Consider the following 18,170-nt stretch of genomic DNA (forward strand, 5'->3'; position numbering starts at 1 on the left):
TTCTGCCTAGTAGTCTAGCAGTGTGCTATTACCATAGTTAAAAAAATATATATATAATTTTAACTTTCAGGCTATTCTACAAAATCCATGCTAGGACACTGAAAATAAAACCTTTTTTTTTAATACTTAAAATGCCCTTTTGCATTGACCTCTGTAATTGTTAACTGAGCGTAAGTTGTAATCCAATGAAATCACCGGAATCCAAATAAAATGGCACATCCGTGATAAGTTAGGGGCCTAACTAGCTCTTTGGAAAGGAAGGGGTTACAGCCACACTGTAAACTTCATTTTGTCGCGTCTGTAAATTCCCTTTAGATTTCGTTACCATAATAGAGATCAAGTGGAATAAAAACAGATCCACCTTCTGTCTATTTGGGTAACCCTAGCTACTGGCTGTATATAATCTGCAGATAATTCTTAAAGTCGTTCGGCAGCCTCTTCCCTCTGTCCTTGGCTAAGCAGTGCGTTGTTTTCAGGAAGGCACTGAGAGAGGAAGCAGGAAGTGGTCACATCCTGTGTGATGTCATCAGCTCTGTCAGCTCTCTGGATGGAGGGCCCTGAGGAGACGCCCGGCGTGTGTCAGCTGTGCTGCTTGTAGAGGAAAGGTGTCCCAAATGTGCATACATGAGAATAAAAGGCGCCAGGAAAAGAGGGCGCTGGGGATTGCCACTAGAAGAACACTACAATTAGCGATCTTCTACTGCAGGGTTCCGAAAGTAAAATATTGGAGGCTGCCATATTTATTTCCTTTTAAACAATACTGGTTGCGTGGAAGCTCTGCTGGTCTATTTGGCTGCAGTAGTTTCTAAATCACAAGGAACAAGCCTGCAGCTAATCTTGTCAGATCCATCTGATTTGTTGCTTGTTTGTTCAGATTCTGTGGCTAAAAGTATTAGAGGCAGAGGCTTAGGGCTCGTTTCCACTATCGCGAATCTGCATGCGTCCAACGCATGCAGATCCGCACATGTAATACAAGTGGATGGGCCTGTTTCCACTGTAGCGTTGTTGAGGTGCGTTTTATTCAGCGTGAAAAAAACGCACAAAAGAGCCAACGATTTCGCCTGCGTCGGGAATCCGTGCGAATCGCCGCTAATGTATTTAATAGTAAAAACGCATGCGTTTGTTACATGCGTTTTTACCCGCGATTTCGCGTGCGATTTCGCACCTTTTTCAATTTTATTTAGCCCTGGCAGTGTCATGGTTAATTTCGCATGGCACCCTGCCATGCGAAATCGCAGGCGAAATCGCGGGTAAAAACGCATGTGGAAACGCATCCGCATGCGTTTTTACAAGCGTCGGAATGCGGCCGAAATCGCGTCGCAACAGTGGAAACAAGCCCATAGCAATACAGCCAGGCAGCTGGTATTGCTTAAAATGAAATAAATATGCCAGCCTCCATATCCCTTTCACTTCAGTTGTCCTTTAAAAAGACACTGAAGCGAAAAAATATTGATATTATTTGTATGTGTAGTACAGCTAAGAAATAAAACATTAAGAGCAGTGATAAGTAATATTGTTTCCAGTACAGGAAGAGTTAAACTCCAGTTGTTATCTATGCAAAAGAGCCATTGAGCTCCACGACTTTCAAAGTCGCATTGAGATGTCTTCTGAAGCTTGATATCCCAAGTGCCTGGAACTGTATTGCTTTTTGAACAGTTCACAAGTTCACTAGCCTGCTCTGTAAAATCCTTTAGAATGCTGAGTAGTGTGTAAACTGCAAATATTAGAGAATGATGCAATGTTATAAAAAAAAAAACCCGATATAACTGAAAATTGTGAGAATATTTTCTTTGCTACTAATCTAGTAATTATCCATACTACACAAACCATTCATTATATCAATTTTTTTTTCGGTTCAGTGTCTCTAGGGGAGGTGGTCATGCAGGAAATGAGAATATAAAAAAACTTCGATCAATATTGAGTGCATAGTCCCTTTTTTTTTTCTATTGAATAGAATAATTATGAGGATTTTCAGACTCTCAACTATAATTTATATAATTTATAGTATCAAAACTAATATGAGGGCCCTCTTCCACATTTCCTTCGATTTGGCGAATCTCCGATTGTGAACCATTGGGTGTACAGCGCAATTGTTGTGCATTTTCTATTTCCAACAGGAGAAAAAGCAAATCCTGAGTTGAATTGACGAATCATGGGAAAAATCCCATAGCGGTACAATTTTTGTGTGTAGAGGCACACTGCTTTGTATAAGAGTGCAAGCGCAGCAGGCCAGCGATTGCAATTCAGGTGGGAAAAAAAATGGATTGCACTAGTGGAAAAACGGAACCTAAAAAAAAGGTTTAAATGAAACCTAAACTGAGGATATGGAATTTTTTTTTTTAAATACCAGTTGCCTGACTCTCCTGCTGATCCTGTGTCTCTAATACTTTCAGCCACAGCCCCTGAACAAGCATGCAGATCAAGTGCTCTGACTGAAATAAGACCGAACTAGCTGCATGCTTGTTTCAGGTGTGTGATTCAGCCACTACTGCAGTGAAAGATCAGCAGGACTGCCAGGCAACTGGTATGGTTTGAAAAGGAAACATCCATATCCTTTTCAGTTTAGGTTCCCTTTAATTGCAGTGCTGTTGTGATCTGCAAAACGCATTCTATCTGATTTTCGGAACACAGCTAGTGGAAAAGGGCTCTAAGGACCCATTCACACTGGGGATCATAAAACGCTAACAAATCGCTAGCGTTTTGCAGCTGTGATTTTTATTTTTCATTTTTTTTCCCGCGATTTGCACATATTTTTCATTACACATTTCTGCGATTTTAGAGGGATCGCAATGTTAAAAGTGGATCTGGATAGCTCTAAAATCACAAGGACTGCATGCAGTGCACTTATCGTGATTGCAGCAGTGAGATCACTGCCAGATACTTATTACACTAGCTAACGATCACAGTTGATCATCGGTAAACGGCCACTAATTGCTCCAGTGAATGGGCCCCAACACTTGAGGATGAACAATGCTGACCCACAGGTAGCAGTTTTCTCTTTTGCGAATTGAAAAATGCCCTCCGTAATGTAACAGTATGGCTTTCTTTTATGCACCTTCTGAAAGCTTTTTGTGCCGCACATGACAAATAGTGTGCTGGCCTAGCCTTGCATCCGTGTCTAGGGAGTCCATACAGCTTCCACTCTGATCTCACTCACATCTGCATGCTAGCCCGACATCCTGTCCGTCTTATTCTTGTCCAACAGCCAATAGATAATGCAGTTTGGATGATGCTGCCAGCTGATTACACTAGCTCATGTCTCCGCTGTAACTTATCTTCTCTGTCTTGAAAAGATGCCATGGCCTTAAAACGGGAACGTCCTGCTCAGGGATGCTCAGCAGAAATGGGAATATGCTCTGCAAGTCTTGAGGCCTGTATAGGTCTGTGATGGTATATGCTCTGTCTGTACAGGGGGATAGGAAACGGAAGAGTCTGAGAATGCAGGCCAGCGGAGTCTGTATCCTGTTCCAAGTGTTGACTAGGAAATGCCTCTTTTTTTTTTTTTTTTTTTTTTTTCTTCATTATTTTAAAGTGCATGAAATAAACACAGCTTCCAACAAAAGACCTGTCCTGTAATTAACCTTCCACTTTACGTGTATAACAATGCATGTTTAAAGGGTCCTCCACTTGATCCGAGATGAAAAACGAACTATAACAAGTAACTTGTCTATCTTCTATAAAGTTTAGATAGTTTACACAACAAATCTAGCTGCAAACAGCTTTAATAGAATATGATTATTTCTTCCTGTGATACAATGACAGCAGCCATGTTGTTTGTAAACATTACACAGAGGCAGGCTTATCTGCACTCAGACTGAAAAAAACCTAATCCCCCTCCTCCTCCCCTCTGCCTCTGAAATCAATGGCTAGTAACACCTCCTCCCTCTGCCCAGACTGAGCTCCCATGAGCCCTTGCTACTGCCAAGGCTCTCTAATTCCCTATAAACTAAAAAAGCCATGCTCACAGGTTTTCAGAGTATTAAAACAAAAACAAAAAAGTATTTGGCTTGAGGAATGCCCTATAAACAATAGGAAAGGAACACAATTATGCAGTGAGTAAAAGTTCACCTCGGATCCACTTTAAAGGGAACCTAAAACAAGAGGGATCTAGAGGCTGCCATATTTATTTCCTTTTAAACAATGCATATTGCCTGGCCGGGCTGCTGGTCCTCTGCCTCTAATATTTTGTCATAGACACTGAACAAACATGCAGATCAGGTGCTCTGACTGAAATCTGACTGGATTGGCTGCATGCTTGTTTCAGATGTGTTAGTCGGACGCCATTGCAGCTAAAGAGATTGCTTAAAATGAAATTAATACGAAAGCCTCACTTTAAGTTCCCTTAAAGGTCAGATTTACATTTTATTGAATTTTTTTTTTTTTTTTTTTGCTGTGCAATACTCCTTCTGCATCCCAGCTCAAAGCAAAAATCAGTTGTATGGCTCAGCCACAGAGTGTGCAAACAGGGTCATATGCATAGGCACGCCCCCCACTAAGTGAAGTATTAAGGAAGTGCATCACTGGGTTTCCGATCATTTATGAACCATACAAATGACTAGGCTGTTTACCTTTTTTCTTTTTTTCTCTTTCTCTGACCGAAGGAGTTAACATTCAGGTATGCAAGTCAGTTTCTGTCCGTGTTGTGACTGGGTCAGACTATAACATAACCCCCACTAATAAGGAATTACAGCCATTAAACACTTTCCAGGCAGAAAATTGCTTCTGAGAGCAGGAAAGCGATAAAAAGGGTCATTAGTTTATAGATTGTAGCTCCGGCATACTTCAGTGAAAGTCATGGAGCAGGGACAGTGAAACATTAAAAACTTAAAAAGATTTAAATATAAAATGAAACTGTGGGATATCTAAAAGTCATTTTGAGGAGGAAGATAGATACAATAGTTTATCTCATCAGTTTATTTTCACCTCATGTTTCATGTAAAGGCAAAAAAAAATCAGATACTTACCTATGGACAGGGAAGGCTCTGTATCCTATAGAGCAGTGATGGCCAACCTTTTCAAAACAGAGCACCCAAACTTCAACTCAAAAGTCTCTTGTCTCTCGTAAAGTGCCTGAAGAGATGACAAATACCAGGCCCTCAAACCTACAGTGACCAGATTTTTCTGGGTTTAACACGTGGCGGGGTTTTTTTGCGGCGCGCGGCGAGTGTCATGGGTGTACAAAAACTGTGTGATGCTATTTATTAGTATACCGTAACCCCAAAGCAGCAAATATAGCCAACTATGACTAATAAATGCAGCAACAGTTACCCCAGACACCAGAAAATAAACGCAATGTGGGCAGCATTTCACCAGAAAATAAACGCAATGAGGGCAGCATTTCACCAGAAAATAAACGCAATGAGGACAGCTTTTCACCAAAAAATAAACGCAATGTGGGCAACATTTCACCTGCAAAAAAAAAGGAATTTACTCACCTGACAAAAGTCCCCTCACATGGCCGGCCTCTGGCACGCACGCAGACGCCGCGGCCAGTTCAATGTGGTGGCCAGATGAGCAGCGATGGCGTGCCTGCAGATTAGGCTATGCGTGCCGGGTCTGGCACGCGTGCCATAGGTTCGCCATCGCTGCTATAGAGCCTTCCCTGTCTTCTCTTGCTCCCCTTGTTCCAGCGTTATTACCCCACTTGTGTGTACTCGACCAATTGGTCAAATGTCTGTGAGCCAATAGGAGGCTTCGGAAGCCTTGTGTCCCTGAGTGCTTCTGAAGACGGCGGCTCTGCACTGCGCATGCATGTTATCTTCATAAGATACAAGGGACTTCTCTGGAATAGAAGCAGTTTTCTGTTGCTCCAAATTACAATTTCATTTTCGCAAAGATTAAACTTGGATGACCTGAACTCTGTTCTCCCTTATCCCCTCCCCCACCACCTGGTTTTCTTGTTTACACACAACTAATCCTAATGTAATTCCGTTAAAACCGTAGAGCTGAGCCATGAATTCTCATGGTCAGTTGCTTTTAATGTTCTGGCGAAATTGCAGGCGTCTACTTCATTACATTGGCTTGACTCCACGTTGTATTGAATCTGCAGAAACGTTTGCATCAGTTTGGCAAATTGGCATCCCATTGATCATGTCTGCACATTTATGCAACTTGAAAATGGACCAGTCACATCCTGCCAACCTTTTAATTTGATTGGTCCATTTTCAAGCTGAATAAGTTTTCATACAAATTTCCATAGATCTGAATCCACTCGTTACCTGACCATCACTAGAGATTTTATGGATGTGTTCCCCAAGCTTGATCCTCCAGTTAATTTGAGTTAGATTACCCAGCAAGCTCATGGTGAACCAGAACTCCTAGGAGTATGTAAGGGGCTAGGGCTGTTTGGTCTCTTGTAGTCCCTTACATACTCCTAGGAGTTCTGGGTCACCATGAGCTTGCTGGGTACTCTGTAACTCTGGGGGTTACAAGTCCTACTCCATAGGCTCATATTCATCCATGCCATGGATGGCAGCACGGTGGCGTAGTGGTTAGCTCTCTCGCCTTGCAGCGCTGGGTCCCTGGTTCGAATCCCAGCCAGGGCACTATCTGCAAAGAGTTTGTATGTTCTCTCCGTGTCTGCGTGGGTTTCCTCCGGGCACTCCGGTTTCCTCCCACATTCCAAAAACATACAGATAAGTTAATTGGCTCCCTCTGAAATTGGCCCTAGACTACAGTACTTACACTTCATAATATAGACATATGGCAATGGTAGGGATTAGATTGTGAGCTCCTTTGAGGGACAGTTAGTGACAAGATATATATATATATATATATACACTGTACAGCGCTGCGTAATATGTCGGCGCTATATAAATACTAAATAATAATAATAATAATAATAATGCCATGCTCTGATGAGGATCAACCAATCCGAAACAGTCTGTATGCACGTTGGATTATTGTGGCTCTGTACAATTAGAAAGCTGACATACTATTGTATACCAGCGGTGCTCGAGGTGTGTTTAGCTTTCAGGGATAACAAAGGATGATTTGCATATTAATCAGTGATGCATCATGGGAGACATGCTCATTCCAACCTGAATTATTGCAAATATATGCTCTTTTAATGGACCACTATCGCGATAATAGCAAAATTTAAATCCATGTAAAAACATACAGATAAGTACGTTTTCTTCCAGAGTAAAATGAGCCATAAATTACTTTTCTCCTATGTTGCTGATACTTGCAGTAAAAGTGTGACAGAACCGACAGGTTTTAGACTAGCCCATCTCCTCCTGGGGGCGTCTTAGGGTTTTCTTTTCAAAAGTACTTAGTGAATGTCAGTTGCACTGTCCAACTGCCAAAAAAGTGTACAGCGAGCAGGAAGGCTGGCCACCATCTTTGTATAAATATTTTTCAGGGAATGTCTTTATAAAGAATAAGGGCCTTGCTGAGAATCCTCCATGAAGAGATGGACTAGTCAAAACCTGTCAGATTTCTACTACCTACTGTAAGTGACAGCAACATAGTAGAAAAGTAATTTATGGCTCATTCTATTCTGAAAGAATCATACGTCTTTGTATGTGTTTCCATGCATTTTAAATTTTACACATTTTGGCAATAGTGGGCCTTTAAGAATGAAAACTTTTGTTTCATTTAATTTGAAATACTTTATAACATTTGGATTTCTCTTTAAAAGTGTATTCTGTTCTCCCCTTTTTAGATGAAAACCTTTTGATCGACCGCATCCCTCACGCCGGCGTTATTAACCCTGAAGACCAATGGACTCCCCTCATTTTACACGGCCACGTTGCCCACTTTGATTTGAAAATCCGAGTGAAATGCGATGAGAATTACTATGGAGTGCAGTGTAACAAGCTGTGTCGGCCGAGGGATGACTTTGTTGGTCATTACACCTGTGATCATAATGGCAACAAGGCCTGCATGGAGGGCTGGATGGGGGAGGAGTGTAAGCAAGGTAGGTCAGCTGCTTTTTACAATCCTGTCGATAAAGCTTACTTTATTTAAAAAAAAAAAAAAAATCCTATATTATGTGTGGAAAATAAAAGTCATTGGCCATAGTTGATTGCTGTGGGAGCAGTTGATGCTGTGGTCACAGGACTACACCTCCCAAGATCCCTAGCAGTGACTGTGCTGCTAAGGCTTTGTTCCCACTACAGCGGAAAACTGATTTTTATTTTTTGGGCAGAAAACTTGGTGTACAGATCCTATTTTATAAATTTTGGATACCAGGCGGCCCATAGCTTTGCACTGCATGAATGTACAGTGGTCAATACTGAAAACCAATCTGTCTAGTGTGTGGCAGTAATAGATCCTTGATCAGATTTGCTTCTTCAGTGATCTGATTGTCGAATCTCGTAGCCAGCTATAAGGGCCCATTCACACTAGAAATCGCTAAACGCAAACGTTGATCGGTGTTCTGGAGTTTTCTAGTGTTTTTTTTTTTTTTTTTTTTTTTTTTTTTTTTTTTTTCAGCGATTTTTCACAGTACAGAAAGTGTTTTTTTCAGCGATTAGCGTTTTGCGATTTCTAGTTCATTAAGCTGTGTGTCTGTCTTCCATAAACAGGAAATGACATCTGCACAGGAAAGAAGTGTTTTGTGGGTGAACTGTAAGGTTTGATGGGTAAAATTGCTGTAAAAACTCTGATTGTGAACAGGCCAGCACTTCCAGAGCGCTCCTATACTCAACATTGAAATGCGAATCGTTCTGAAAATGCTGCAGGCAAAGCGTTTGCGTTTCAGCAAATCGCTTTGATGAGAACATTTCCATACACCTTTCATTGTACACGCGTTTTTCAAAATGCTAGTGATTTTCAGCGATGCTAAAATCACTTGTTAAAGTGTGATTGGGCCCCCAGTGTAGACTGAGGTTTTTTTTTTTTTCTTCTTCCCCCTGAACGAGTGTCCTACAGTGTTTGACGAAAGTGTCTAATTGGTTTTCTGTCTTTCTTCTTACAGCCATATGCAAACAAGGATGCGACATGCTGCATGGAGGGTGTTCTGTTCCTGGCGAGTGCAAGTAAGTTATGCAGATTTTTTTTTTACTTATTTTGTCACCTGAGTGTTGCTGCATTCCATGGCCTAAGAGCAGGGAGGAGCTCTTTTGGCATACTGGCCGGTAGGGACTGGCTATAAATGTCCCTGGCGGTTGTAATTAAAGTTATGAGTACAACCTGCTGGCCGCAGCAGGGGCGTGGGGTTACCCATGTCGCCACCTACAGCTGATGCTGTGCATGCAGCGTTCCATCGTGGTCACGTCACTCCATGTTTCCTCCTTCAAATCCAAAAGGAGGAAACATGGGAGTGACATGACCCCGATACAACGCAATGTGCACCAATGAGCTGTTGGCGGCAACGTGGGTAAGTTAAACACACCCCGCCCTTCCCTACTGCCCATTGGCGTCCTGTCTCGTGTCATTCAGTTCATCTGGATAGCGCTATTACATTTTGCTGAGTTTCCTTTTATTTTGGATTCCAGATGTTGTTCTGAGGTGTGTTGAAACGTGTCAGAGGAAGTCCGGTTGCTAGGGATGGTCAATTACATGCAAATCAGAGTTGTTACAGAATCATGTGCGTGTTCAATGGAGATGTATGCAGCTTGTAAATAGAATCAAATGAAGCTGGGAAGGGTGGATTTGATTGGTCAATTAAGCTGCATAAATTGTATAGAATATTTTAGCATCCACTCAGGATTGGTGCCCATAAACCTTTTTTTTTTTTCTTTTTTCTTTTTCCTGTACGATCAACTATTCAATTCAATCATTTTATTAGATCAGAGGGGAAATCTATTATGTACCATGCTGCTCAATCAATGGAAATAGGCCAATATCTGCTTGAATTGACCAATTTTTGGAAAATATTGGTTGATTGTACTGTCCTCCTTGATTTGGATAAACACAGAATCTATTTTGGGTTTCAGAGCATGGAGGTACATCGTTGAGATCCATTAAAGCTATTGCTGAGGATCTCACTTGCAGTGTGTGGGCCACTAGTGGGTCGACCACAGTGTAGTTGATCACCCAATAAAGTCAATTGTTTAATCGCTCTCTGTACAGTATTGTATGGGTACCTTAACTAAAGATCTAGGGCTACCACCAGAATTCCTTATTTTCTGAGCCCTGCACAAGAGTAAACTTCAAGCGACTCGCCCCATGCCTCACACTGGGGGTCTTCCTGTACGCTCTGGATTGTGGAATGTTTGTTTCCTTTTTTGTTTCGTTTTTTGGTTTTGTTTTTTTTTGTTTTTTTTTTGTCAGTTTTCAGCCAGACCACTTTCCTAATTACCTTTATGAAATGATTATTGAACTGCAGACCTGTGAACATGGAGTATAAGTTGGGATAGGGCAGTGTCACACACGTTGCTAGAAGGATGCTGTGGAATGCTTTTGGAATTTTGTTCGGTTTTCGGGGCTGTGAATCACGGTTTCTTTGTTGGATTGTATAGTTTTCTGTCAGCGCTGGATTCCTGGAGCCGTGCCACTGTTAGCAGATAAAAAACAGTTTGCTTTTGCATTGAATGGGGGGATAGAGAGGAAAGAGGATAGGCGTGCCATTCTGAGTGCCAATCGTCAGCTCTGTAGAATCGCCTCCATTGTGGCTATGGTTTCAGCGACTGCTCGTATTGTGTTTGTTAGGATATTGGATTATGTGGAGGTTAATGGCTGGTGTTAGGCTGGTATGGATGATGGTGGTTTTGTCATTTCTACAAGTGATTTTTGCTTTTGCTACGGTTTGAGTGAATCCTGTTTTACATAACAAATACTCAGATGTTCTTGTGTAGGATTAGATGTTCTCATGGACGTAACCAGATCAATTGGCTGATCTGACCAGCTTTGGTTTGATTAGGCAATCTTTATTTTGTGTCATACTGTATCCCCAGCCAGTTGTTCTAAGGGGAAAGAATGATCTTGGTAATTGGTCTTGATAATGTTGGATGAAAACCTATGGACTGTGTAGTGATGTCCCCAGTTGCTGGTGGTCTCCACATCTGCTGTTGGACGTGCTGAAAATAATCAAAATTGTCCCTGCAGCTTGGTGCACCTCATTCATCTCTCTGCTGAGAAGCCTGGTTTTTGGTTAACTTCTTAACGACCGCGTCAAGACAATGGGCATGACTGCGTTGGCAGCACCAGGACTGCGTAACGCCAATTGGCGGCAAGTCCTGGGATGGGGTTTTGCAGGAGATTGCATGTGCCGATGCACGCGCATCTCCGCTTGAATGATGGAGCTCATCAGTTTCCCAGCGGCCGCTAGGACACTGTTAGACAGCGAAACCACAGTCTATTTACATAGTACAGCGCTGCGATTTAAGGCATCGCTGTCACATGGCTGTCCCCTCTAGAGGCACAGAGAGCGATCGGCCCTCATAGGCTGGTGTCTGAGAGCCGATCACTCTGATGGCTGGCGGGGGGAGGGCGAGAAATAAAAATAAGAAAAGGGGAATATTTATTAAAAAGAAATAAATATAAAAAAAAATATAAACATCCCAGCAGAGATCAGAGCACACCAACAGAAAGCTGTTGGTATGCGGGGGGGGGGGGAGGAGGAGGCGGATCTCGAACACGCTGAATTCAGCGCTGGAGACTTGGGAGCAGCCGGCGCCACCATAGGCCGTAATAGGAACTACGGCTATAGCAGGCACAGGGAGTAACTTCAGCGCCGTCAGAAGACAGAGCTGAAGTTGCTTTTAAAACAATAATTCGGCTTCCAGCAATACCTGGAAGCCGAATTATTTCATTCCCCACTATCCATGGCGGCCTGGAGGGGGAATAGTAATTAACACGGCCCGGACTTGTGCGGCAGCAGGATCAGCCATTATATACCGGCTGTGTCTTGCGCCCAAGTCTACCGGCACCATCCTCTCTCGTACGCGTGCGGGGGGGAATCACTTGTGTGCTGAGTTGTATTGCCCTGCATCAAGGCCTTAAAGCTGCAGTAGCTTAATTGGAAAAAAAATAGCCTGGTCACTAGGGGGGTGTAAGCCTACGGTCCTCAAGTGGTTAAAGGGAACCTAAACCAACATTAAAGTTTCTGATCTATGCTTTCGACCGATTTCCTCCCAAAATTGATAGTCCTCAATCAGGTGCACAATTTTCATAAAATTGTTGAATTGTATGGTTATTCTGCATTCAAAATCATTAGATATATGGCCACCTTTAGATATTTGATCAGTTAACTTAGTTTTAGCATTGGTATTGAGCACCAGTTGGAAAACTGCAGCAACTAACCACCTCTGATGAAAGGCTGCTTATCTAGCCACACAACCTCCTGCAGAGAGTGAAAATGTTTTTTTTTTTTTTTTTTCTGTGTCGACAAAATTCATCAGTGAGTCTTTGATCTTGGACTCGGGGTTTTGGTGTAACCTGATTAACATCTGGCCAGCTACAGCCACAAGTGAAACAGTGGGCTTGTTTATCTCTTCCAAGCCTAGCGGGAATCTGTTTATAAGCTGAGCACTGCAGACGTGAGCTGATTACTGTATCTCCTTAATCTTCTCTTACGGTACTGTGTGGGTCTGTGTGCTTCATAAATTCCCTGAAGAATATTTTGACAGCGGCGCATGCAACGATGACTGCTTATAAATCTGTCTGCAGAGGAAGCTTTACAAAGTAGCCCAGAATAGATAATGTAAATATCTTATTGATTTTGCATCTGCAAGGAAGTCTGATGTCTTTTAGTGGAATGCAGTACAAAGAAACATTTAGACCCCAAACCTTATGCCCTGTTGACTGAAACAACCCTAAAGGTTCCCACTAACGGTACAGTTTCCTGGATGATGATACCTACGATCAATCAGATTGGGTACAGTTTTTTAGTCTGTTCAGATTGCTTATTTTTCCCTTCCGTTGGTGGGCCTGAATCCAACCTGTCGCAAACAGTCGGATCAGATTGTCGATCGTATAGAAATAGAATCGCTAATGGGCACGTTTCAACGGATCGAAGCTGAAAAAAAACAAAAATCCCCTTTGACTATATTTCACCATCAGCATTAGAAATACAAAGTACAATAGTACTACCTAGCTGAACCTCACCCACTTTTTTCAGAAGTGGGATTCTGTATCAAATTCTGTGTATCAAATTCTGTCTACCGCTATCTTAACGCAACCACAAAGGCAAACCGCAAATGCAGCTTAACAACCGCAAATGCCGCAAAACTTTTCTGGGAAAGGTGCTCCAAGGAGCACTTACAATCTTGGAACCAGGAGAGCCACAACAAATGAGGGGGAGAGGCTAATTGTAGATGGGAATAGACGGGGGATTTAAAACAAATGAAGTTAAAAAGGGCGCTGAGCATTTGGGCGGCTCTGTGAGTAATTTGGGTGCCGACAAAGACTGACACAATATTATGATAAAAACAGAGCAGTTCGGCTGCCGGCAATAGCTGGAAGCCGAACTGCAACTTGCCCCCCTCTGTACAACTCCTTTGAGGGGAGAATACGAATTTACGCCATCAGAAAATTTACTGCAGCAGGGTGAGACATTTTTTGGCTCAACCTGCGCCCAAATTTCCCGCTGCCCTTTTTTTTTTAAATGCAATTTAAAAGTATATGTGTGGAAACAGGGATAATCCCACATTTTATTACTCCCATCTAGTAGGAGGGCCAACAGGTGCTGAATACTTTGAAAAGATTGTGTAGGTTTGGTCTCCTACTACATGGAAGTGTTAAGATCAAGATTGGATGTGTATGCGCCTACAACAAGCAGAGTTGTGGTCAGAGACAATAGTCTTGGTAAATTGAGACGTTGGTTACACTGCTACCTGAAAGAGATATCAAGCCCCATCTACACTATATGCAATTTTTGTTCGATTCATCAATTTGATTCGATTCAATCGGACATGTCCGATTGGGATTCGATTCAATTTGCCATTGTTTTGCAATGGCAAATTGAATCGAATCCTGGTCGGACATGTCGGATTAAATCGAATCAATGAATCGAATTGGACAAAAAATTTGTATGGTGTAGATGAGGCTGAAGGGAGGAATTAAACACACGTTCGTTATGATGGGACTGTTTCAACAATGTCCAGGGAAACAGAATATGTAATGTCCTAAACGGAAGTGCACTAGCTTGTTAGCAGAATGAGAACTTTTCTGTGTATAAAGGTAGCCATACACTTATAGATTTGCTGCAGATTCGACCATCAGATAGAGTTCTGTCAGATGCCTGTCAAGTCAAATCTGACAGGAATCTATCTGATGTATGCCACACACTAGGAACAGTTTTTTTACAATAGATTTCAGAATGAAATCTATTGGAAATCAATTGGAAATCTATCTAAATGCATTATTGGACCATTAGATCCAAAGCAACTTTATGGGCCATCAATCTACTGCCAGCAGCAGATTGACCTAGATTTTCCATACTGTCAGATCAAATCGATAGAAATCGGCTGGAAATCGATTAATAGATTTGATAGAATCAATTTCCGATCGATCAATTCCATAGAATGGATCGATGGCTGAAATCGACCAGTGTATGGGCCCCTTAAGTTCAATGCAGAGGACCCGTTGAGACCCAGAAAGGGTAATTTTGGAACTGCTAGAAGCAGAATATTTATTTGCGATTAAGGGCTTAGGCGCTAAGAGAAGATCTTAATTGTTTTAGATAAAGATTTGGATTCCAGCACAAGATAAATCCACTTCAGAAGAACATTAATTTACACTCTGGAGGCATTTACTGCTCAATAGCCCATTTAAAGCGTAGTAAATTTATACTTTTTCTGACCTCATTTCCATTGATTTCCTGTCAGTGTTTACAAGCTGTAACTTCCTGCCATTTTTCCATCATAATATGTGACCCGCCGGACAAGAGTCTTATTTTATTCATTATCTGTTATTTTGGTGGTGGTGTTCTATTATTATGCCAGCTTACAAATGGCAGTGAAACCTTCCCACCAGTCCATATTCCAGTGGGCAAGTGTAGTTCCGTGTGGTGTAGCTTTAAAAAGACACAAGTTTGGGATAGGAATAAGGAAGCCTGAGGATCAGGTCTTGGTGTCCTTAGGGTAGCTCTTGGTATTGGGCAGATATTCAGTGGGGTCAGTGTTAGAAATAGCTCAGTATGGAGTAAAGCCTCTCCAGACTAGTATGGTTGAGGCGACTCAACTGGAAACCTCATAGGGAACAGTTCTCAAATCGCTGCCCTCTGTACAACTTGATGCATTGTAATTGGCCATATAGTGTGGGTGTAGTTTTTGCTACAACCTATCTGGAACCTAACCTGAGTAAAATGGGAGAAAGGATAGAAGGAACAGTAAGGAGAGGGTTAGGTATAGATGGGCTTTAAAGCATACCTAAACTCAGAACCTCCTCTCGGCACTAAAAAATAAGCAGCTGCATAACTATTAAAGAAAAACATTTCTTTGTTACAGCCGATACAAATCCTGTAATAAATCTGCCATTTGTCTACTTCCTGCTTTCATGGAAGCAAACCCATTAACATCCTGTGTTTCCAAATGAGCTCTCTGCCGTGGCAGTCAGCTGGTACAGCTGAGGGATCAAATTACAACTTGTGCTTAGTCACAGATAAGGGGGGATTAGACAGGCTGCACAGGGTGCATTTCTCTGTTTTCCTTCTGTCCTGTGCAAGAGTTCAGGTCCACTTTAACAATCTAGCAGGTCAAACAGTATTGAGTTGTCGTTTGTGATTAGTTCAGCTGAATCAGACCTTGGTCATGTTGAAGTCTTGATCTAATGACCCCATAATACTGGTTCAACCGAAGCATTCGGGGACCAATTTTTAGGCAGAAGTCAAGTAAACCTCATGTTCTGCTTGTGGGACAACAGCCAAAATACCTTCTAGGAAATCACACATACTGGAAGAATCCCAGTTAGCAGTGATAGAAACTTCCGCTTCTCAGAAATACTGCTGACCACCTGGTGACTCCTTATATGTAGATGTCGTCTTCCTTTTGATTCATGTTCTTCTTGAAGAGAATTTAAAATGCATATTGTCCACAGAGCTTTTGCTCAATTTCCTTCCCTCGTTTCTCTGCTTTATCTTCCTTGTATTCAAGGTGGCAGCTGGGAGTTAAGGCTTCTTTTTAAAGAATTGCTTTGTACCCCCATGATATTCCGCCTTGAAGGCACTTCCTCTCGGTGGCAAGGTCAGTGTATCCTATACAGAACAATTGCCTGGGTGCAGACATTGAAGTTTGGAGCCTGATAAGGTTGCCTAGACTACACAATGCTATTTGTTTGTGTTTCCATCCCGCGTTGTCTTTTCCAGTTTGTTAATGCGCTTAGTCAAAAGACGTTTTTGTTCATAATGGTCTGTAGTGCAAGTCATTTTAGGTCTCTGGCCAAAAGCTGTTTGCTGTCAGTAATCTCTGCTATTGGTTACTTTTCAAAGGGCTGCTTTTTCTTTCCAGTGGTTTAATGCAACACGGTGGAAAGCCACTAAATGTTTATAGTTATGCATATGTATCCACGCTGTGCTTTAGTAACCTGAGAACAGCATGTATATTACTTATTGGACTTGCTTTAACATAATGTTTAGCTCGTTTCATACATTGATATAAACCTGGAACTGAGGACAGGGTTTTTTTCTTCATTGTATTATGGACTCCCAAACATTTTTTTCATTCAAAATATTTAGTTACACCGCTGACGCATACAAAGATAAACACTCCTTCAAGCCTATGAGCATTTCAGTGCATGCTTTTCACTCTTCTCTTTTCATAACTAGGGTTATACAGGCTGCAGCCATTACTTCTGAGCTTAGTAGGAGGTTTTAGATCATGGGTGTGTTTGCCATCAGCTACCCTCCCTCACAGGGGCGTAGTCTATGGGAAATCTCACACAAGCTGAGATCACCTCCCCTGTGACATCATCAGTAGCAGCCTGTGTTGTTTGTTTTTTTTATCTCCACCATCAGTCTGCCGGAATCTGTCCCAGCAATATGAAATGAAGGGAGGGGTTCCTCCAATAAGTGTAAAATATTTTATATTTGTCGTCATGCAGCTGAAAAAGGCTGCTATTTATTATTATAAGTTAGAAAATAGAATTTATTTCTGAAATCTTGTATTTTTAATTTGGGTCCACTTTAAACTCTGTTTTTGACGGACTATTTTCAGATTAAAACTTGATTGCTGATATCACAGCATGATAGTCTTGAAAAAAAAAAATCCGAAAACAATAATAAAATTGTGAGCTACCCAAAAAAAGTCTAAACCTAATACTAAGGATCGCTCCTCTCCTAAGCTTGCCAATAAAACTATGCTTAATTAACTTTAAAGGGTACCTGAAGTGAGAGGGATATGGAAGCTGACATATCACTGGAAGTCCTAACACTGCAGCGTGGCCTCATGAGCGTGCCCTTAGTGGCTGCAGCTCTTGAGCTCTTTGAGTCCAACAGGAAAAAATTGCTAAATGTTAGGATTTATTAGGATAGGAGAGGATTATCTTGTTCGCTGCAGTAGTGGCTGAATCACTCACCTGAAACACGCCATAGCCCCAGGGACGGATTTGTACTTTTCACCACCCAAGGCCCACTATCCCCAGCTGCCCCCAGACCGACGGCATCCTAATTTCCCCCCCACACTGCAGGGATTCGATTGTAGGCTCCTCGGAGGATGTACTGCGTATGCGCTTGTGTAATGATTCCCTATGAGAGTGTTCACATCTGAGCGGTTCGATGACTATCTGCTTACCAAAGCACTGCCTATACCATTTTTTTGGAGCGATTTGCATCAATGGAAGGTATAGGGAAATCACAAAAAGCTTGAAAAAGTGCTGTCTATAGCGATTTCCCCAGCGCTTTCATGAATAAATACATTGTATTAATTTCTGGGTCAAAGAGTGCACTTCCTGATTTACGACAGGAAGTGGAAAAAAAGCGCTCTGCAAAAGCAGGTTAGAAAAGCGATTTATAAAACGTTGAAGCGTGCAGGGAGGCGCTAAAAAAATCGCTCTCAAAATCGCAAAATGCTGGCATCAGTGATAGTGATTTTAGATGTGAACAAGTCCTTAGAGAGGCAAGGGATCAGGACAGCCAGACAACTGGTATTGTTTAAAAAATAAATAAATATGGCAGCCTTCTTATCCCTCAGTTCAGATCTCCTTTAATTCCCTTCCATGGGAATGAACAGAGGGTGATGGTGTGCCTAGTTGAGGGGAGCACGATTTTGGTGCCTACCTCAGAGGTGTGTGTGAGAGGAAAGCTGCCAGTTGCTAGACCCAAGTGGGAAGAGGGTAATGCTGGT

At 42.0% G+C, this 18,170-nt stretch overlaps 1 protein-coding gene across 2 annotated transcripts in view; it reads left to right on the forward strand.

Moving 5' to 3' along the window:
* The window catches only part of JAG2 (jagged canonical Notch ligand 2), a 178,118-nt gene that overhangs the window by 85,918 nt on the left and 74,030 nt on the right, over positions 1-18,170 (forward strand). For both annotated transcript variants that reach the window (XM_068254255.1, XM_068254256.1), the window contains exons 4-5: positions 7,667-7,921; positions 8,924-8,984. In XM_068254255.1, the coding sequence (XP_068110356.1) occupies positions 7,667-7,921; positions 8,924-8,984 (316 nt within the window). The remainder of the gene's footprint in view (positions 1-7,666; positions 7,922-8,923; positions 8,985-18,170) is intronic.

This window comes from Hyperolius riggenbachi, chromosome 9 (assembly GCF_040937935.1).
Source record: "Hyperolius riggenbachi isolate aHypRig1 chromosome 9, aHypRig1.pri, whole genome shotgun sequence".
Taxonomy (NCBI): Eukaryota; Metazoa; Chordata; class Amphibia; order Anura; family Hyperoliidae; genus Hyperolius; species Hyperolius riggenbachi.